General features: G+C 40.9%; 1 protein-coding gene across 1 annotated transcript in view; it reads right to left on the bottom strand.

The window, feature by feature from the left end:
• CYTH4 (cytohesin 4) overlaps window positions 1-11,382 on the bottom strand; it is a 48,919-nt gene extending 37,537 nt beyond the window's left edge. The window contains exon 1 of the mRNA XM_032220503.1: window positions 11,299-11,382. Within this exon, the coding sequence (XP_032076394.1) occupies window positions 11,299-11,317 (19 nt within the window). The 5' untranslated portion in view covers window positions 11,318-11,382. The remainder of the gene's footprint in view (window positions 1-11,298) is intronic.
• Between the last annotated feature and the right edge of the window lie 11,380 nt (window positions 11,383-22,762).

The following is a 22,762-nucleotide window of genomic DNA, read 5'->3' as shown; positions in this document are numbered from 1 at the left end:
GCAAAGCTGACTTAACACTTGGACACATGGATTTCTTTACTCAGTTACAGGATGTAAACAATGAGTGCCAGTGGTGCAAAGCTGCTGTAGCACCAGGCAAGAAACTAGGAGACCTGTTTGAAAAGTTTGCCACCCACCTATTCCACTGGATTGCTGGGACCAATTACTATTCATCATCCTAACTCCTCTTAGAGGGATAGTATTCAGAAGGGCACCACTGAGATTATTGTAAATTCCTTGAAGATTAAAAAATGTAGCAAAACTTGTTAATTTTTGTCAAGAGTAAGGTCAGAAAGTCAGCTTTTGAGTTTCACCTGTAATAGTACCTAAGAACTCATCCAGACTACCATTTCAATGTGCTTCTTTAGTGAGGTATCACTAAACATAACGGGAAGAAATCAAAGTCTTCTTTAGCTTTTTGATATTTATTTTATCTCTTTACAGTTCTTCAGCTTTGATTTCATTTCACCAAAGACTGAAGTCAAACTCACCTGCATTTTTGAGATTTGTTAATTCAAAGGTTTTTAATAGATTAAAAATAGTTAACAAGCATGATTAGAAAAAAAAAGTTTGCAAACTTAGTGACTTTTGAAAAGCATCAACCGTGGTTGCGAAGATGGTTATTCCCATCATGCCCCAGTGCTCAAAACCCACAGATTTCTGTCTTGTGGTCTCCTCATTAGGAGTGACTGTTCTGAGCACATGTGAACAATCTCCCATCCCCTCATTGTCCAGAGAGATTCTGAAGAACCAGTCTACTCACTGGCTCTTTATTGCAGTCATTGGTTTGCTTTTTGTCTTCAGTCTATTATTTCTTCCACTGGAACAGGGGTGGGTTTCAACCGGTTTGCGGCGGTCCCTGCGAACTGGTTGGTCGGCGAACCCGGAAGTAAGTAACTTCTGGGAACGGCAAAGGGCATGCCCACCCACGGTCCTTACCCGGTTTTGACGAGTTCTGCGCTTCCACGCATGCGCAGGACGCATAAAGCGCCTGCGCGATCCTCCAGGAGCAGCTGGAGCGTTGCGCAGATGCTAGTACGCATGCGTGCACCGCACGCGTGCACGAGGACGCCGCCGGCCCCGTTCCAACCAAACTGGTTGGAACGGGGCGAGAAACCCACCCCTGCACTGGAAGGCTAAGATTCTTTCTCCTTAGCCAATGTAGAAGTGACATTTAGGAAACTGGCTAGGACAGAGTACTTTTCCAAGCTTGAGATTTTCTATATATTTTATTAAAAGTGCCCCAGATCTGGAATGTACCCATATGTGCATTTTCAACTTCCTCTATAAGCAGTTGTTTTCATACATTTCCTCTGAACAATGTTCTACACCAGGGGTCAGCCACCCACAGTTCGGGAGCCACACGTGGCTCTTTCATCCCTCTGCCGTGGCTCCCTGTTGCCGGTTGGCACCACAATTTTCACAGGAGCTTCCAGTTGGTTGTGGGGGAAGCAGGGCATGCCAAGAGGAGACTATGGCAAGGGGTGGATTTTCTGATCAGCTCCACAATTGACAGGGCTTTTGGTTAGGACAGGTAGAGGAAAAAGGATGTTGTGCTAGGAGGAGACTCTGTGGTAGGGAAACTGGACTTCCGATCAGCTCCAGAATTGAACTGTGGGCTTCCAGTTAGGACCTTTGTGGCTCTTTGAGTGTTTAAGGTTGCCAACCCCTGTTCTAACCAGTAAATACAAGGATCACAGAAAAATGTACATTGAAGGTACAGTTGCAAGATTTCCTAGGTGAGCCTTTAATCTGGGAAGACCAAACCAGAGTGTTTGCACATACAAAAAACCAAAAAAACAACCACCCCCGAAGTAGAAAGGCTAACAATGAATAAGAGTTAATATATTAGAATCCCCAAGCCAGTGAAACTGGCAAAACATCCCATCCAGTACATGGACTCTGATCACAGATTGTTTAGTCTAACTGATAAAGAATTTAACCATTCTTTCAACTGGCAAATCCACCACCACCACCACCCCAAAAAAAGTTTATTCTGAAAGCAAATCCGAGGCTGGAATCCTATACATGTAGAGTAAGTCTTTTGGACACCGCTGTGTTTCTTCTTTTTCAGGAGAACCACAAGTTCTGTGAATGCAAATTTTAGTGAAACTAAAATGCAGAACAAGATGCAAAAAAAGGAACAGAATTCTTTCAACAGCTGAGAGGAACATTTTATGCATAGCTACAGCTGCTAACTTTTCCTCTTCGATAGTGTGACTATTATCTGCCGTATATTGTCAATCGTATAACTATTGAAGGCACTGAAATACTTGTCCTCTTTTCATCTGGCCATATTGGGAACTATGTATTACATTACAGATTGACTGCCAACTACACACATGAGCTACAATTCTCCAACCCCGGAGAGAATAAATGTTAAAGAGAAAGATTTGGAAATGTTACTGGCTCATTTAAAGTCTCTGTATTTTAAAAATAACAGTAGATATTTATTTAGTAAATGGGCAGGATGCCTATTTCATATGCATAACTCTGGGTGGTGCACAATTAAAATAACAGAATAACAGAGCTGGGAGGGGGTCTTCCAGTCCAATCCTCATCTCAAGCAGGAAACTCTACACCATTTCAGACAAATGGTTGCCCAATCTTTTCTTAAAGACCTCTAGAGTTGTAGTATCCATGATTTCTGGAGGCAAGTCATTCCACTGATTAATTGTTCTAACTGTCAGAACTAAATTTCTCCTTAGTTCTAGGTTGCTTCTCTCCTTGATTAGTTTCTACCCATTGGGCCTTGTCTTGCCCTCAGATGCTTTAGAAAACAGATTGAACAGATTCTTTGTGGCAGCCTCTTAGGTATTGGAACACTGCTATCATGTCACCCTCTAGTCCTTCTTTTCTAAAACTAGATACAACAACCTTCTTTGTATATTTTAGCCTCCATTTGAGGGGTGAAATCCAGCAGGTTTTGACAGGTTCTGGAGAACCAGTAGTGGAAATTTTGAGTAGTTCAAAGAACCGGCAAATGCCACCTCTGGCTGGCCCTAGAGTGGGGTGGGAATGGAGATTTTGCAGTATCCTTCTACTGCCATGCCCACGAAGCTACGCCCGCCAAGCCACGCCCACAGAGCTGGTAGTAAAAAAAAAAAGAATTTCACCAGTGTTCCATTTCCCTAATCATCTTTATCAGCCTTCTCTGCAGTCTTTCTAGAGCACCAAAACTTTTGTATATTATGGCAACAAAACTGGATGCAATATTCCAAGTGTGGTCTTACCAAGGCATTATGAAGTGGTATTAACACTTCATGTGATCTTGATTCTATCCCTCTGTTAATGCTGCCTAGGACTGTGTTGGCTTTTTTGGCAGCTCCAAATGATGCTGACTTATGTTTAAGTGATTGTCCATTTAGAACAAAATAAACAATAAACAATTAAAATATCCGGAGTTTAAAGTAACAAAAATAACATAGGAATAATGCCCAAGATGACTCACAGCCACTCATACCAGCCAAGTCATGGGCTCACTTATGGCATCAGCATATCAGGCTTGATGGCAAAGCCAGATTTTTAGTGCCCTGCAACAAAAGAAGGGGCAAGTCTAATTTGTCAGGGGATGATATTCCAGAGGATGGGTGCCACAGCAGAAAAGGTGCTCTTCCTTTAAAAAGGAGAAGTGGTTTAAATAATGCAAAAATGACAATAGTTTGCCACAAACTATCAAGAATCTTGTAACTCAAGCCCTGAATGACCATGGTCTCTTACCTGTATACTACTGAGCCAGATTCAAGATATTGATGCTGATGTGTGGAGCCCTAGGTGACTTGGGAGCTAGAAAGAAATAGTTCTTTCTGCATCCTCTTGATAATGTTTATTTGTTTAATATATGTTGTTGTTTTTAGTAGCGAAGTCATGTCCGACCCATCCCGACCCCATGGACAACCTTCTTCCAGGCCTTCCTGTCCTCTACCATCCTCTGGAGTCCATTTAAGCTCGCACCGACTGCTTCGGTGACTCCATCCAGCCACCTCATTCTCTGTCGTCCCCTTCTTCTTTTACCTTCCATTTTTCCCTACCTTCCCTGAAGTTCAAATCAGCAGCAACCCTGGTTTCATTCAGAAATGCAATGAAGGTTGGGATATTTCAAAGAGCTTTTGAAAATTGAGGAATGGGTAATAATTCCCAGAATGGGAAAGTTGCATGTGGATCTGTTCTTTACTTAGGAAGTAGACATTCAACCCACAAGCAGGGTTTGGTGATTGTGTTTGTGAAAAAGATCTCGAAATAGTAATGATAGCCAAATGAATGTAAGTAAGAAGTGTGGTATGGCTGCAAAGAAGAGAAATAGAATTTTAGATTGTATGAACAGAACTATATTTCCCTGAACTCAGTTTAAAAGAAGGGAACTGCGTGTTGGGGAAAAAAATCATTTTTTGACAGTAAGAGAAATTTAACAGTGGAACCAATTACTGAGAGTTGGGGACAGGGAGTTACTAATGATAGTTGCAAAAAAAAAGAGGAAGATATGTTTCTCATTGAATGACAGTCACCATAGTTCATATGGTAGCATTATGAGTAGAGTAGCAATGTATTCCAGATGCACAGATTAAAAAGGCAGCAACTTTACAGCATATAAAAGTAACCACTTGCCACACACTACACATTCTTTGCTAAGCATTTATGAGCAATGTATTTATAGCACACTTTAAAAGATGTACTTTCAGAATGAGTTGACTATATTTTTTGTCCACCAAATAGAAAAGGACCTCCTGACCCACACAGAGACACCACAATATTTAACAGGAGGAAAAGCTCAATACCAAATCAGGTATTTTGCAAATGAATGGCTACTCCCTTGAGTTTTCAGGACACAGAGATACAGATGTTATATTACATCACAAAACAATATCTGGCTAGCTGTATTGGACAATTTAGGGAAACCAATCACATAATATCTGCCTCCTGGTGGTCTATGGATACAGTCAATCAAAATCATTTTCACTTAAAAGCATAGGATAATAGATGATAAGAAATATATTTGCCAAAAACCTGGAGAGCTATCACTGGAGATTTAGAATTCTTAGTTCTGGTTGAGATGAACTCTAAGATAAGAGTTACCATGAAGCACGATGGGCACCTAATAAATTTTACAAATAAATAAATAAATAATCTGGCCATAACTGAATTGGATTTATTCTGATATAGCATCAGTTGACTGGTCAATATAAATAATGTTGTTGTTGTTAGCTGCAAAGTTGTGTCTGACCCATTGTGACCCCATGGACAACGTTCCTCCAAGCCTTCCTGCCCTCAGGAGTCCATTTAAGTTCACGCCTAGTGCTTCAGTGACTCCATCCACTTCATTCTCTGTCGTCCCCTTCTTCTTTTGCCCTCAGTCTTTCCCAGTATTAGGCTCTTCTTCAGTGAGTCCTTCCTTCCCATTAGGTGGCCAAAGTATTTGAGTTTCATTTTCAGGATCTGGCTTTCTAAAGAGCAGTCAGGGTTGATCTCCTTTAGGACTGACTGGTTCGACAGCCTTGCAGTGCAAGGGACTCGCAGGAGTCTTCTCCAGCACCATAGTTGAAAGGCCTTAATTCTTTGGTGCCCAGCCTTTCTTATGGTCCAACTTTCACAGCCATACATTGCAACTGGGAAAATCATAGTCTTGACTATATGCACTTTTGTTGTCAGGGTGATATCTCTGCTTTTTAGTATGCTGTCTAGATTTGCCACAGCTTTGCTCCCCAGGAGCAAGCATCTTTTAATTACTTGGCTGCAGTCTCCATCTGTGGTGATTTTGAAGCCCAGGAAAATAAAATCTGCCATTATCTTCATTTCTTCCCCATTTATTTGCCAGGAATTGAGAGGGCCAGATACCATGGTCTTACTTTTTTAATGTTGAGTTTCAAGCCAATTTTTGCACTCTCCTCCTTCACCCACATCAAGAGAATTTTTAGTTCCTCTTCACTTTCTGCCATTAGAGTGGTATCCTCTACATATCTGAGGTTGTTGATATTTCTCCCGGCAATCTTAATTCCAACTTTTGATTCATCTAGCCCCATTTTTCTCATGATGTGCTCTGCATATAAGTTAAATAGGCAGGGTAACAGTATACAGCCTTGCTGGATTCCTTTCCCAAGTTTGAAACCATCAGTGGTTCCATGTCCTGTTCTCACTGTTGCTTTTTGACCTGCATATAGGTTTCTCAAGAGACAAATAATATGGTCTGGTACTCTCATCTATTTAAGAACTTGCCACAATTTCCTGTTTCTTGTCTTATGTGGCAAAACTCTTTTGGGAGCATAAAGGACCCATGGAGAAATGCTATGGATGGAACTTCTTTTCCAATAGAACTCAAAAGAGTGAAAGATGTAAAAAAATAAAATAACCACAGTTCTCTTTCACAGAGAAATATCAGAATGCGCTAATAGAAAATCATTGTATCAGCCATGCAAAGAAGTCCTGACAAGAAGCACATCCAGAAGAACTAGTTCTATTCCATTAAGGCAGTGATGGGCAACCTTTTTGGCGTGGTGTGTCAAAAATCGTCAAAAAATCGAGCATAACTCACGTTGTGTGTCACTTCGACAAAAACATAATTTTGTGCAATTTATAGTTTAAACTACAAAAATGTATAATTGCAATATATATTGTATTTAATAAACCAAAAACAAATTATTTAACATACCTGCTTAGTAACTTCTTTCATCCTCACTTTTTTCCAAGAGCTGGGAATGATTAGTTTCAAAATGTCTATTTATATTCCACGTTCTGCTTACTACCGTTTCAGTACATAGAACGCAAAATGATCCGCCATTTTTTTCTATAATGCCATACATCTCGCTCCATGTCTCTTGAAAGGGTCGGCCACTGCCACTACCACTCCCTTTACTTAACCTTTGTTTTTTATTTTTTGGGTGCTCCATCAGTGGGCCAGTGACAGCAGATAGAATTATAGATAGCCAATTAGGGGTTAACTAGCCTAACAAGCTAACACAACCTCCCCCTCACTTATCTCAGTTATTATGGGCAATTACAAGTCCATGGCACCCCAATAGTTGCTGCTAATGGCGCTCACAGTTCCCGTTGGCACTCCGCTGTTCCCTGCTGTGGTGCGGTCGTAACCGACAGTCCCAGGAGTAGACTCTCTGTGCCGGCCTGACTGGAGAGAGGCGCGCACTGTTCCCGCGCTCCTCTCCTGCGGGTCCTCCCTCGCCGCGCTGATGACGTGTGTGCGCACGGCACGCACACCTTACCAGCAGCCCCTGCGCTCAGAAAGGGGCGGCGGCGATACAATAAGTGAGTGTGGGCGGGGGAGATCACACGTCCCGCCCCCCCCGTTCCTCCAGCACAGATTCTTTCATCCTCGGCGGCCGTGCAGGAGCCGAGGATGAATCGCATGAAATCCTGTGCGTGTCACCCCAAATGGCTACGCGTGTCAGCACTGACACGCGTGTCATAGGTTCGCCATCACTGCATTAAGGTTACGTTAATTACAGGTCTACTGTTTGCATTAACAGAAATTTACAAGCTTGAGAGTATGTCTCTCTCCTGTTACCTTTACAGCCCAAGAAATAAAGGACAGCACCTTCTGAGGTGTTTGTCATATCCATTTTTCTGCTATCAGCTAAACTTCCCTTTATCTGACTGTTCCGATTGCAATTCTTGTCTCGCAAAGTCACTCTCATACTGTGACATAAAAGACTGTAATAAATGCAATTTTCTATCACCTCCAGATAGAGAGGTTTACAACATCTAGAATATATTCCAAAATGGTGCATAAAATCAATAGATGTTCTAGTAAGCTTAAAATATATATCAGGTTTTAATGCATACTATATAAAGTTGGCTGCTTTGTATATAACAGAGCAGTCATAAAGGTCACATAGAAATAATTTTAAATTACAAGGAGGGCGGGGGAACAGACAACATCCCTATGAAAACAGCTGCAAATAATTCAATGGGAAAGTTGTCGAAATAAAATGTGAATATATGTGGCACTGCATGGGCCAAGTTTCCATCAACTAGCACATTGTATGTGGCACTGAAATGGAACCAGACATAGTATAGTGACTTTGGGAGCAGGCAGGAAATTAAGGAAGAAATATGTGGAGATTACAGTGAATCCACCTTAATGTGCTGTTTTGCGTCACCAAGATGCATCATTGCTTTGATGTGTTGACAAAAGTGAGACACTCTGCTTCCTCCAAGCAGCGAGCCAAGCCCAATCTCACTTGATTTGCTGCCTCATTCTGATGAATGCAGATTCTGAACATGGACTGTTTTATACTTTCAGAATGTTTCTGAATCTCTTCTTATTGGAATTTATGTCTAAATCTGAGCTGTTTAATGTTCTATTCCTACCAGAAAGAAAATGTGATCCCGTAAATTACTGCATATTACATTTCTTCTATTTTGCTTTGTAATGTCCAGATAGTGTTGCTGGCTAGTGATACTGGGAACATCTGGATATGCACCAGCCATAGTGGGGACTAGCTTATTTTTATCTAAAATCAGACATAGTATGAAACTGCATCTTAGCATGGAAATAAGGCCTTCCGTTGTCTTTGCTTAAAGCAGGGGCGTCACGGCAGTGTCACATGACGTATTGGGACTTTCCCCCCCTTTGCTAAACTGGGCGTGGGCATGGTCACACATGACACATCTGGCCTGTGGGTGGGAGTTTGACAGCCTTGGCTTAAGGCTTTTCCCATAATTAATAAATGTCTTTTTATTTGAAAGGCGGAAGAATGTCTTGACTGAACAAAGTTCCTGGTCACATTCGAGCAGGGGAGAAGGATATGTTTCTCAGGCAAGATGGGGTTTTTTCCATGTAAGAAGCTGGTCGTATATAAAATGTTTGATTCTGTTACAGACAGTAAGCTCTGTCTTGAAATTTGGGAAATCAAGGCACTTCATGAAGTCACTTTGGAGAGGGACTTCATTTAGAGCAGTGGTGGATTCGACCAAACTGGAATAATTTGGCGGCCTGAGTCACTGGAACCAGTAGCGACTCAGGTCTGCCACACCCCTAAACCGGTTCTCCGGGTGGTGCCATAGGTGCCGCCATCTTTTTTTTGTGTGCAGAACAATTTTTATTGCACTGCGCATGTGCAGTGCACATCAAGCGTGCACACACGAAGCACAGACGCGCAGCACGGCCATGAGTGACTGCCAGAACCCACCCCTGATTTGGAGTACTGCTGAAGGGAAGCTCTATTTCATTTGGATTTGCTTTTGTAAGAAGCAATATTCCTCCGGGCATGTCCTCAGCCGATAAAGTTGTTTTTAGTACTGGCACCACAGGTCATACATAAATGTTTTTACGTACAAACCCTCTGTTCCTCAAGCTTTCTATATTTTAATAATCTAATTTAGGAAGGAGAAATGCATTTTATTTTCATTATTATTAAACCAGTGGAACCCTTATTGGAATCTGTCAACCTTCTGCCCATCAATGGTCTTAACGTTTGCTAGGAACTATTTTGTTTGATGAAAAACCATCACAAAAAGGTGAAATTAAAATATTTACGCTTTAACAATTATGCTTATAATTTAGTGCTCTGCTGCAAAATTATCCAGGTTTTTTTTTAAAAAAAACAAATTATTCTAATTTATTCTGTTGAGGGAAAAGTATTTCCAATATAGAAAAGAGAGGAAGGTTTCAGAAAAACCCTGATGGCTGGAGTACGGGATAATTGTGTTTACTGGAATACTAAATGGGAGTAACCTTGGTTCTTTTAACCATTCAGAGAGATGGGCTGAAGCTACCCTGCCTTCCCTTCAGTTATATTTTAGGAAAGTCAATATGAAGGAACTTTTCTGGGGCCTTTCCAGGACATCAGTGATAGATAACCACAAAGCACAAAACACAAAAGAGAAGGGGAGATGGGGGTAATCATTAGAAAACTGGAAAACAGTCTAGCTGGCTGTGAAAGTCCTCTAAATTATTTGCCACCCATTGTAATAATCAATTCTCTTTACTTGCCTCAACAGAAAGAAATGTAATACCCTCCTTGAAAAACTAAGACTCATACTCAGCAGCGTTATTGGATACAACAGGAATGTTCAGGTTTTTTTTAATTTCCTTTCTCAGATGGATAAACCAAAGGTTTTATAGCTTAGAAGAGCGACTAACCTTCCATTCCCCATGTTCCTGAGTAGCTGCCCTGCATGCAGCCAAATAAGAAATGAAGCCTTTGGAAGAGAATCAAGATTGTGGATGACCCAGCAATCAAATAACTCTCCATTTCACAAGCACTTTCCCTATTTTTTTATTTGGGGCAGGGAGCACTAGCTCCGGTCTTTGCATGTAGTTTTTAAAACTTCCTCAAAAGGGTCAAGTTAGCCATTTCAGATATCTCATTCTCAGAGAATGAGATATCTGAGTTTTTTTTTCTGTAATTTCATATTTTCTGATCTGAATGATTGGCATAAAACTCCATCTCTGTACAGTGTCTTTATGAGAGTGTGTTTGAAATAAAACACTTGGCAGTTTGGACTATCTGATTAGTTCTTCTCCAATAGTTCATCTTTTTCTAAGTTTTTGGCCAGCGTCTTTATAACTTCATTTCCAGACATTATATTTACCTATCACTATCTGCAAGTCACAAGGAGACTTCATTAAGTTAAAGTACATCTAAGCCTCACCTGCTGAAAGCCTTTCTATATCACCCGAGTGGAGATGAGTGAAAAGACAAAATACAGAATAACAGAGTTGGAAGGGACCTTGGAGGTCTTCTAGTCCAACCCCCTGCTTAGGCAGGAAACCCTACACCCCTTCAGACAAATGGTTATACAACATCTTCTTCAAAGCTTCCACTGTTGGGGCATTCACAACTTCTGGAGACAAGTTGTTCCACTGATTAATTGTTTCAACTGTCAGGAAATTTCTCCTTAGTTCTAAGTCCTTGATTAGTTTCCACCCATTGCTTCTTGTTCTACCCTCAGGTGCTTTAAAAAGTTGTATCAAACAAGTCGTCCTGACCCTTTAGTTCTTTTTCACTTTTGTAAAGGTTTATATATTTTTCCATCAATCATTAAGCTCAAATAGTGATCATGTTTTATACAGTGATACAAATATCCATGAGAACACATGCAAAATAACAAAATGATATAGCAGCTGGAATTGTTTCCCTTTAACATATATTTGGCTGAAATTAAGGGAGCAAAACAACAGCAAACATCCATCAAGCCAGTTAGACAAACTTATATTCTACCCTGTTGTCTCATTTCTTCTTGGTACTTTAAGCTGATGAAACTCCCATGAGACAGATCTCTCAGGAATCCCATATATAGAAAGCCAACCCCAAAGTTCTCTATTTCTTTTAAGAGAAGACTTACCAATGGGACAAGCATCCATCCTGAAGATGTCCCAAGAGCAAGGCAGCAGCTCCTCTGATTAGTCTTCCCTTTCTTCAAACTTAAGGTGACTTGAACATAATAATTACTAAACCAAGTGACTCCACCCTTTGTTTCTGGTTCCTCCTTGAGAGTTCAGATAGACAGAGGAAGCCATTTACGCACAATTCAGAACTGTGCACAAGTAGTTTGGTTATTTCCTGGAAAAAAAATTGCAAACCCACAGCACCATTGCTCACACTGCGATGAACGTCTTTGTTAAGAGGAATCTTGAATCACAGAATTATATTCCTCTCTTAGAAGTGATTCCCACTGAGTTCAACATGCTCATTTGTAAGTGTTCTTATAGTTAAAGCTATCATGCTCAGGAAGAACATGGTAGTGAACATATGAAAAACCTCAAGCGATATGATAATTAAGGATACTTTTTTTGTGTTGCTAATTAGACTAAAATCTGTTTTAGGTTTTGGGTTCCTTCCAGGAAGCCAGAACTAGAAATAAAAGAATGCATCTCTGAGTATTGTGGGATTTTTTGTCAGTTAAAAAGAATTGGGGGCTTATGTGTATAACTTATTTTTATTTCTTCAGCATGAGCATGCTTTAAAAAAAATCCTATGTAGTGTGTTAACATTCAGTTGTGATAAAATTGTATTGAGCTCACGTCTCTTCCCCCACTTTGGCCTATATTTGGAGCCACAAACCCAGCTTGCTGTTGTTTTGTAATCCCCTTATTCCTCATTCGAAGCAAGTCGAATGTATTGGACGCTTGCATATTTTGTACACCTATCCTGTGAAAATAAATTTATCTCCACAAATCCCTAAGCAAGGAGCCCTAGACAAAGTTCTGACAAGTTGACAAATATAACTGTGTGTATGAAATTGTATGCTACATCTGGCTTCCTTAACAGACCAAGGGAAGCAGAAAACCACACTGTACCTTTAATTACATATGTATCTGACATTTCCTCTTCTCTGCATAACTGTGAAGGGGACAAAAGCTCATATTTTGCATCTGGATTCCTAGATTTCTCTCTTGCTCAGGGGTGTCAAACTCGATTTCATTGAGGGCTGCATCCGGGTTGTGTTTGACCTTGGTAGGCTGGAGTGGGTGTGGCCAGGATGGATATAATCTGTCACTCATGTAGGGGGTGCCTGTGGCAGCCCAGTCACTCTGCCAGTGAAAACAGGCTCCCGAGTTCTGTTTCCAGCTGCGATGGTCTTCTGCAACCTCTGCCAGCGAAAACTGAGTTCAGGAGGGCAGCCCTCACTAGCTCAGTTTTGATTGGCAGAGGGTTGCAGGAGAGAGTCCCAGCCAGAAACAGAGCTCAGGAACCCATTTTCACTGGCAGAGGCACCGCGGGCCGGTCCCTCACTGTTTCCAGGGTGGCCCCACAGGCCAGATCTAAGCATCCCATGGCCCAGATCTGGCCCCCAGGCCTTGAGTTTGACACATATGCCTTAGCTGATTCAATGAACCCCTTCCTCACATCTTTTCATTCCATCTTACAAGAGTGTTGTTTAAAAGGCGATTAAATGGAACCAGCAGATCAAAGAATACTTCTGCTTCTCTTTCACATCTTACTCAATCAGCAAGGGTGGAAGAAGGAAATGCTCAAATGGAAGCACCGCCTTTTCTTTCATTTCTTCAGAATAATCTGGAGAAGCTGCACCACCAGCTGGAAAGAAAAGAAAAGTGCAACAATTACAATTCAAAGAAATCAAGTTCCCAAAGTTTCCATCTTAGGGCAATGATTAGGACAGTAGCATGTAATAACATGTATTGGATGCAGGGACGTGCAGTCAGTGGAGGCAGGGGAGGCAGAGCCTCACCACTGTCATCATGAAAAGAAAAGAAAATGTAAAAGGAAAAAGGTAAGAGCTGAGGTCAGGCTGAACTAGTTGCTGCCAAAGTCACCGTGGATGACTCTGCTTAACTGTTTAAAAAAGCCTCTAAAAAGCGCCCTCTACAGGAGGAGGTAGGAGAACAACGTGCCTCATCTAGTCTGACTTTAGGCGTTTTATGGTCACTCGAGCAGAGATAAGCAAGGGTTAAAAGCCTAAAAATTCCTGACGTAAGTGAGGCACATCGTTCTCCTGCCTCCTCCTGTAGAGGGTGCTTTTTAGAGGCTTTTTTAAACAGTTAAGCAGAGTCATCCACAGTGACTCTGGCAGCAACTAGTTCACCCTGACCTCAGCTCTTACCTTTTTCCTTTTACATTTTTTTTTCTTTTCATGATGGCAGGCAAAAGCAGAGTTGAAATCCTCTCTGAAACAGCTGGAAAAGGTACGTGTGGGTCGGTGGGTGGGGGAGGAATTCAAACTTCATCCTCAAGTGTAGATCCCTTCCCAAGTGTAGTTTGATTGCAGGCAGAGCCACGTTGCCTTTTCAAACACACATATGTGCACACATACACACACACACACACACAGACACAGCTGGATAAAACTATATAAGCCCAACTTCACTGATTACAAGTTTGAAAAGGCAACGTGACTCCGCCTGCAATCAAAGGCTCAGATCGGCTCCCCTCCAGCTTCTCTGCCTCTTCTCTCACCCCAGCCTGCAAGCAGGAGGTGAGTAGGTGGGTAGGTTTTATTGCGTTTCAGGCATTTCCCACCCAGACAGCAGGCTGCATTTGCAATGGTGGAGGGGTATGGCAGAGGAGCTGCTTTCAAGCCATTGGAAAATATATCCAATCCAACTTCTGTGTTTGTGTTTGTTTGAGAGTGAGTGAGTGAGAGAGGGAAGGGGGTAGGAGAGATAGTCCAATCCAACTTCTCTCTCTGTGTGTGTCTGTTTGAGAGAGTGGGGAGGGAGGGAGGGAGAGAGGGAGGAAGGAGGGAGAGGCAGAAGAAAAAGAATGAAGGAAACTTTTTTGCAAAGGAGAAAAACAAATGCTGTCACTTTAAATCAGAACTGAGCATGCCTGGCTGTGGAATTCTGGGAATTGAAGTCCACAAGTCTAAAAAAATTTTAAACCCACCACTGTGTCAGAGCCTCACCAGCCATAAACCTCACCGCACGTCACTGATTGGATGTAACAATCATAATATGTCGTTATTTTGAATCTATGCATATAGTTAGTCCATCTGAAGAAGACATGTTAAGTGTCTCACATCTGTCTGAACTGATGAGGATATGGACAAGATGGTAGGCCTTCTCTGTGGCCCCTACCACACTCTTAAATCCTCATGTTTCAGAAATGCATTAAGTTTCCTTCCATCTTGGTTTTCAGGAGATTTTCTTGAGATGGAAAAAATGAAGCTTTGATTTGGGGTTTTACTGATTAGCTAGATCTGTTGTTATAGAAATGGCTAGTTTATGCTATTATGCTATTGAGCTGCGGTGGCACAGTGGTGCCACCTGCCTGCAATTTGGCAGTTCAAATCTCACCAAGCTCAAGGTTGATTCAGCCTTCCACCCTTCTGAAGTGGGTAAAATGAGGACCCAGATTGTTGGCGGCAATATGCTGACTCTGTAAACCACTTAGAAAGAAAGTACTGCAAACTGGTATAGACGTCTAAGTGCTATTGCAATTATATAAAAGTAAAAAATTGAGGTTTGATGGCTTAGTCTATTGCACCAAAGAGAGTTGGAACTCAATGCCTTTTCTTTCTTTTTTCCTTCTCTACATGTTTCTCTTCCTTTTCTCTTCCTTTTCCCTCTCCTATTTTTCCTATTATTTGCTTTGTATTTTTGTATTTTATATTATAAAGTAATAAAAAGAATTGATGATTTTCAGGAGATTTTCCAAAGTAGACATATTTCATCAGACTTTCAATGCTGTCTAGGTTTTTTTCTCTTTCGATTTGGGAAAAAAGGGAGGGGAAGGGAGGGAGGGAGGGAGGGAGGGAGGGAGGGAGGGAGGGAGGAAGGAAGGAAGGAAGGAAGGAAGGAAGGAAGGAAGGAAGGAAGGAAGGAAGGAAGGAAGGAAGGAAGGAAGGAAGAAGCATTTTTTTTTGCACTTTGTGTTTAACCTTACATTTCACCTTTTATCTTTAAATCAGAATTGTAGTGGTAAATATTTGAAAATAATGTTCCTGTCACCAAGAAGACACTATAGTCAAGCTTCATGAACATATTGATTTTTAATTCCTGTTGTTTATACACAAAGAAGAAGAAAACAAAAAGAAAACCAGGAATCTGTTGGCACAGTTCAGACTTACAAATCTTATTAAAAGGCATAAGTTGTCATTAGCTATGTGAAAGCTTCTGCTTTTTGGCTATTATAGATTAACTAGAGCTCTGTTACAATTTCTTGAATGGTTAAAAAAAAACAAAAGCATTCAAACAAATTGAACAAGGAAACTACTAATGAAATAGCACCATTAAATTTATGGAGCATGACAACAATTCTGCACACAGATACCTGGAAATAAGCAGCATTTAACTCTCTTGGGCTTACATTTGACTACAGAAATGTTTAACTTGTAAAACATAGTGAGTTTTAACAAAAGATCTTTGGGAGGCTCAAACATAACCTTTACCTTTTAATTAAAAATGCAAGCAATCTTTTAAATAACTCTTATAAGTAAAGCAAAAACCGTTATGTTGATGGAGAAAAAAATGACAATACCTTTATTCAGCCAACACTTTGTCACTTAGCTTTTAATTAAAAAATGCAAGCAATCTTTTAAATAACTCTTATAGGTATAGCAAGATCACTTATGTTGGAGGGGGAAAATGACAACTTTATTAAGCCTACACTTAGTCACCATCATGCAAATTGCTGAATATAGAGGCACAGAGAGACAAAAGTGTGTAGCATGGGGGAGGGGAATATATAATGCCTATGAATCCCAACTGATAAATGAAGATGGGAAGGGAACTTATCAAAGGTGAGGGAAAAGCAGACAACCTTTACTTTACTTTTCTATTTTCTTCATTCACTGATTATTTTAATGGTAAAAGTAAAGGTTCTCCTCGCACATATGTGCTAATCATTCCCAACTCTAGTAGGTGGTGCTCATCTCCATTTCAAAGCCGAAGAGCCAGCGCTGTCTTAAAACGTCTCCATGGTCATGTGGCTGGCATGACTAGGTGCCAAAAGCACACGGAACACTGTTACCTTCTCACCAGGGGTGGGTTCCTGCCAGTTCTAACCTCTTCTATAGAAGAGGTTCCACAAATCTACAGTGCCATTTAGAACCGGTTCCAGCTCCCTCCCCCAGCCCGTCTGCACATCATCAAGATGAAAAGCGAGAGGAGGAATTCTGGGAATTGAAGTCCACAAGTCTTAAAGCTGTCAAGTTTGAACACCCCTGGGTTTTTTTTTCTAAAGTTTTAGGGGTGCAAGGGTCTTGTAACTTGAGAGCTTTCAGACTTGTGTGCTTCTAATGCCAGAGTTTCTGAGCCAACATTTTGGCTGCTAAGCAAGAGCATTGTTAAGTGAGTTTCACCACATTTTACAAGTTGGCCACGCCCACCCAGTCACATGGCTGCCAAGCCACTCCCACCTGGTCACATGGATGGCAAGCCACTCCCACAAAGCAGAAGAGGTTCTAAAAAATTTGAAACCCACCACTGCTTCTCACCAAAGGTGGTCCCTATTTTTCTACTTGTATTTTGACATGCCTTTGAACTGCTAGGTTGGCAGAAGCTGGGACAAGTAACGGGAGCTCACTCTGTTATGCAGGGACTGGGGATTTGAACTGCTGAACTGCCAACCTTTCTGATTGACAAGCTCAGTGTCTTAACCACTCAGCTACCGCATCCCATATTTTAAAGGTAATATCACACATTTTGATGAAACGTGAAAGCCTTATTAGCACCTCTTCTTTTGGCAAAGCACAGAGCGCCCAAGAATTCTACTGGTGATCTGTCAAATGATAATATCATGACTCATCTTAAGAAAAAGTGTGCAGTTGCGTTGATCGTGTATTTCCACTGTATTTTTAAACAAATAAATTCTAAGCATTTTAAAATGTCTAAGAATATAGAAATTATTTCACAACTGCAGTGCCTCCACAACTGCTTTGAGCAATTTGAATTTTCTGTCCCAATAGTTTGGAGTCTAGATGGAGCAAGACTCCCTTTTCAGAGCTTGGGGTTTGCCAGGAATTTACACAGCGAGCACAGAAACAGCAAAATATGTAATCTGCCACTATCTCCTATAGACTGTGAAAGGAAAAACATTTTTTTTTGCCTTCTTCCTGGCAGTAACATTTGATCCATGGCAGTCAGTAGGCCAGAAAAAGGGCTGAAGTGGTGTCTGTATGATAAAAGAGCTAAATAATAGCTAAAATGTGTTGTCTGCTGAGCATAGATGGAAATAAAGATTGCAAGACAGAAATCTTCAGAGGGTAAGAGAACTGCAGACTGAAGCATAAGTCACTGGAACAGGAAGACAGATAGAGGGTAATTTAGCAATTTCCTCTTGTGCTGTATAATAATTGCTTTGTTGTTACAATCTCCTCTTCTAAAAGGTGAAGAATAATGCAAAAAGCAGTGTCATTCTCAAACAATCTGAGGATGCCACTTCATTGCCCCTCTGCAGTGGCAAAATTACCTCCATTTACTTCCGTAGCCAACACGCGATCAAATGATAACCGGCAGTCTTCTTCCATAATTCGTTGGTATGATAAGAGGAAACTGCAATAATTAATCATGTGATAATTTGATGTTAGCAGGGCAGATTCATGGCTAATGAAAGCAGTTATTTAAATGATCAAATGATATAGCTTCAATTATCATATTAATAATTCATTCCCCTAGTTAATATACCCATTTGCCTTTGATGAAATATAGTTCAAGCAGAGGTATATAATCTTTTCTGGGTTTTTTTTTGTCAGTTCCTGCAAACAAGGGCATGTACAGCTACTCAAGAGTGAGGAACTATCAAATTCTCTCTGGGGAGTGGGTGGGAAGATAATGCAGAGGAAGAAGCTTGGTAAAAGTGCAACAATTTAGTGGCTTTCCATGGCATAAGTCTTTACTCACAATCACATCTCTAACACAGAGAAATGGCAAATGCTGCTAACTCAGTGTTGTTGATATTTGCAAAGTCATGTCTGACCCATTGCGACCCCATGGACAATGTTCCTCCAGGCCTTCCTGTCCTCTACCATTGTCTGGAGTCCATTTAAGCTCACACCTACTGCTTTGGTGACTCCATCCAGCCACCTCATTCTCTGCCCTCCCCTTCTTCTTTTGCCCTCAATCTTTCCCAGCATTAGGCTCTTCTCCAGTGAGTCCTTCCTTCTAATTAGGTGGCCAAAGTATTTGAGTTTCATCTTCAGGATCTGGCCTTCTAAAGGGCAGTCAGGGTTGATCTCCTCTAGGACTGACTGGTTTGATCGTCTTGCAGTCCAAGGGACTCACAGGAGTCTTCTCCAGCATCATAGTTCAAAGGCCTCAATTCTTTGGCCTTCCTTATGGTTCAAATTTCACAGCCATACAATGCAACTAGGAAAACCTATATGCACTTTTGTTGGCTGGGTGATGTCTCTGCTTTTTAGTATGGTGTCTAGATTTAGATTTGCCATAGTTTTCCTGAAAAGGCTAACTCAGTAGACAATACTATCAAGTTTTGAAATGTTCACAGTGGACAGGGGTTCTTTCAAAATATTGTTGATTTCTGGTAACTACCTGGACAAATTCCTGCAGTGGTTTGGAAGTGTTTGCCATTGATGTGTGTGGGTGTGTGTCTGTGTGTTTGTGTGTGTGTGTGCGTGCGTGCGTGTGTGTGTGTATTCATTCAGAAATATGGTTTTGATTAATAGACAGATTGTAGAAAGAAGAATCATATGGTGTAACTTTAGAGAGAGTTCAAAATATATTTGCATTATAACTGCATGACATTGTAATTGCTGTGAAGAATATTGAAAGCCACTTTTTATACTTACTTTCTTTTCTATTTTTAATTGAATTTGCTTGCTTTTTTCTTTGATTTCTTTCTTTTGCTTTAGTCTGCATTAACTTTTATCTTGTTTACAAATTTTAATAAAAATTATGTAACATTAAAAAATGGAATGTTTGTGAATATTATTCTAAATTCAATTTATTGTACATTTACAAGAAAAGGCTAGTATGTCTGAGACAAATTAGCTAAAAAAAGACAACTTAGACAGGATACGATTCAAGTCGATAAATTCATGTGTGGCTTGCAGATATACTAGAGGGCATCCTATAAAAATGTAAGCAGTGCCTGCTGCTGGATGAGATGCCTGCCTCATCTAGTTCAGCAGTCTGTTCTCACAGTGACCAACCAACTGCTAAAAGAAGTAGTCTCCCAGAAGGCAGCGTTCCAAGGCTGTCATAATGTCACCAAGGTCCCCATGATTGCCATGGATTGGTCCAACTCTTTCTATGAAGCCACCTGAGCCTTTAGCCAACACTGCAACTTGTGGCAGTTAGTTTTGTATGAGTAATACAAAAAATTGTGTTCATTGCCCAGGAAGTGGCTATCTCAGCCGTCATATCACCCACATTGAACCATTCAGGGTATGATTATGATTCAAGAGAAGTATCAGTTGGAAGAACAATATTTGATGAAATATTACATAGGAAATTTGGGAGAAGATCTTAACTGGGAGAAGATCTTAACCGGCTTTTAAATAAGTCTGATTTAAATAGCTCGGCTCTCTATAATCTTGTAACAGCAACTAAGTAAGCATCCACAAATATCATCATCTGCTGTTATTCTGAATCTATGATTCAGTAGTATACTCAGCACATCTGAGACCATTTTTAGATCTAACTCCTCCAAGAAGCAGTTTGGTGTAACCGTTAAAGACGGTTAAAGTTAGAAACCAGGAGACTGTGAGTTTGTGCGAGTTGGAAGAAAAGTTTCCAACTCCATCTCCTTGAGTACAGGTTCCCCACATGGCTGTGTCTTGAATCTGCTACTGTTCACCTCGATGACCCATGACTGCAGTATCAAATCTGCTATGAATCATATTGTGAAGTATGCGGATGACACCACAGTAGTGGGTCTTATCCGGGATGACAATGAAGATGCTTACAGGGAAGAGGTGAGGGCTCTGGCTGACTGAGGCAATAACAGTAACCTGGTTCTAAATGTTAATAAAACAAAGGAGATCATTGTAGATTTTAGAAAGAGCCGGCATAGTCATACTCCACTCAGTATCAAGGATGCAGCTGTAGAGATGGTTAATGGTATTAAACATCTTGAGGTGCAGATAACCAACAATCCGAACTGGTCTCAGACATCATCCTTAGTGAAGCGTGCAAACCAGTGTCTGCATTTCCTGCATTGGATGAAGAGAGCACATCTTTCTCTTTCTGTCCTGGCTGATTTTTAAAGAGGCACAATTGAAAGTGTTTTAACAAACTGCATCACTGTTTGGTTAGGTGACAGAAGTGCCTCCGATAGAAAGTCCATAGAGAGAGTGGCAAGGACAGCCAAGAAGATTATAGGAAGTCCGCTTCCTGTTATTCAGGATACTGCTTATAAGTGCTATGTACTTAGAGCTCAAAGCATTGTTAGTGACCCCACACACTCACTTTAAGCTCTGTTTCTGTTGCTCCACTCTGAGAGGAGGTTTCGAAGTATTTCTAGCAGGACCACCAGATTCTGTAACAGCTTTGTTCCCTATGCCATCTGTCTGCTAAACTTGCAAGATTCATTTTTCTCCCCATGTACATGTATACATCTGAACTAGACGGTGTTGTTTCTCCAGCACACATAAGTGGATATAGACATAATTCTGTATTTATTTTATTTTTGTCATGTTTCTGTAGTGTACATTGGAGGTGGTGACCTTTTGAGATCTGTATGCAACAAAATTTCATTTTAATGCATGCCAAAGTGACAATAAAGTTATTCTAATAAGTCTCTTCTAGTTTAGCCTTAGGCACAAAGCCAGCTGGGTGACCAGTCATTCTCTTTCAGCCTTAGGAAGAAGGACATGGCAAGCCATTTCTGAAAAATGCTGCCAAGGATATAGGAGGCGGTCATCATGACTCAAAACTGACTTGAGGATGCAATTTTTTTCCTCTGTTGCTGCCATGCTACTCACCTCTAAAAATATAATCAACATGCTGGCACCAGCCACCAATGCTGCACCTGCTTCCTTGTCTTCAGAAGCATCCCCCTTATTACCTGCACCTGGACCGACTGCCACATACCATACTCCTTGGCACACCACTGCTGTGACCTATTCTGCTTCAAGTAGTCACTGTATCTTTTGTGTATGAGCTATGGCTTATTTCATCAGTTCTACCATTCCTCCTCTACTAACATGTCATCCAGTCCAGACTGAAATTTGAATATCCATAGCTTAGAAGAAGCTACCCTGTGTATCGCAGGACTCCAATCTTCTCTTACTGGAATGAAATGCCATAACACTCTCATAGTCTCTTTTGAAGAATTCCCCACCTGAAAAAAGGAAGAAAATTAAGTATCAAGCCCAGAAAGACTCACAGCTTTCAGTAGGTGAACCAAGTGGTGCTGTGAAAGACAACAGCAAAAGGTGCATTTAATAAAGGTTAATATGGGTCATCAGGCAGACTGCCTGGTTGGCTTACAGAACTAGAGACGTAGCTGAGGCTTTTTAGCAGCTTTGGGACATGGGGACATGCTGCTAATAAACATTGCTATAAACATGCTATAAACATTGCTTTCAAATATTTCACGCTGCAGCAAATAAATTTGGTTCCAATTCTCAGCCCTTGCTCTAATTCAGTATCTTCAGATTGTGAACCTCCCCATTTCAGAGTTTTTTTCTGGCCACCTGTCCTGCTTCATCTATAATTTGATAAATTGGATTGCATCTCTTTCATTCAGTGACGTAGGACTTCATATGTTTGTTTCTATAGGTGCTTTATTGCTGCCTTCAGTCATAAATGTGGCTTATCAAGAGTTAAATGGTTAGCTTCTATTGGCAAATGTTATAGACATGAATATTATCATGGCTTGTGGAGCTGTTCAGCATGCATATCCTTATCATATATTCACTTTGCTTTATACATTGTGAGGTGGGGACCCAAGAATTCTGCACGGGCAAAACCAAGCAAAACATTTCACAATGTTTTCTGTGAATATCCAAGTTTGTTGAAAAGCAAACAAAATGTTCTTAAACATCACTCCTAAAAGGAAGACAACGAGGTCCACTGTTTACAAAATACACACACTTTGTTTTGTGCTAGACCAATATGACTTGTTCTCTCTCCCCCTCTCTTTGCAGTAAGACCAAGGCAAACAATTCCTCAGCAAGGCATCTTCTCTTACTAGCTAAAGTAGCTAGAAAGAGAAAAAGGGCCTCCTTTCTCTAAGCATCTCTCTACTTCTCCATCTGCTGCACTGGGCAATTTTGTTGGGGAGAGGATTCAAAGCAACCCTTTTCCCGACTGTCCATAGTGTGGAGTCACAGATAAGAGGAAATGATGAACCATCTGGGATCTGCAAAAAAGAGTTCTGCTTTCAAATAGCAAGCTTGCCCTTCCCCAGCAAACACTTAAAGCTGCCTGGTAAAGGAAGAGATC

The sequence above is a fragment of the Thamnophis elegans genome, chromosome 7 (genome assembly GCF_009769535.1).
Source record: "Thamnophis elegans isolate rThaEle1 chromosome 7, rThaEle1.pri, whole genome shotgun sequence".
In the NCBI taxonomy this organism is placed as follows: Eukaryota; Metazoa; Chordata; class Lepidosauria; order Squamata; family Colubridae; genus Thamnophis; species Thamnophis elegans.
This window is presented reverse-complemented; position numbering and strand designations above follow the sequence as displayed.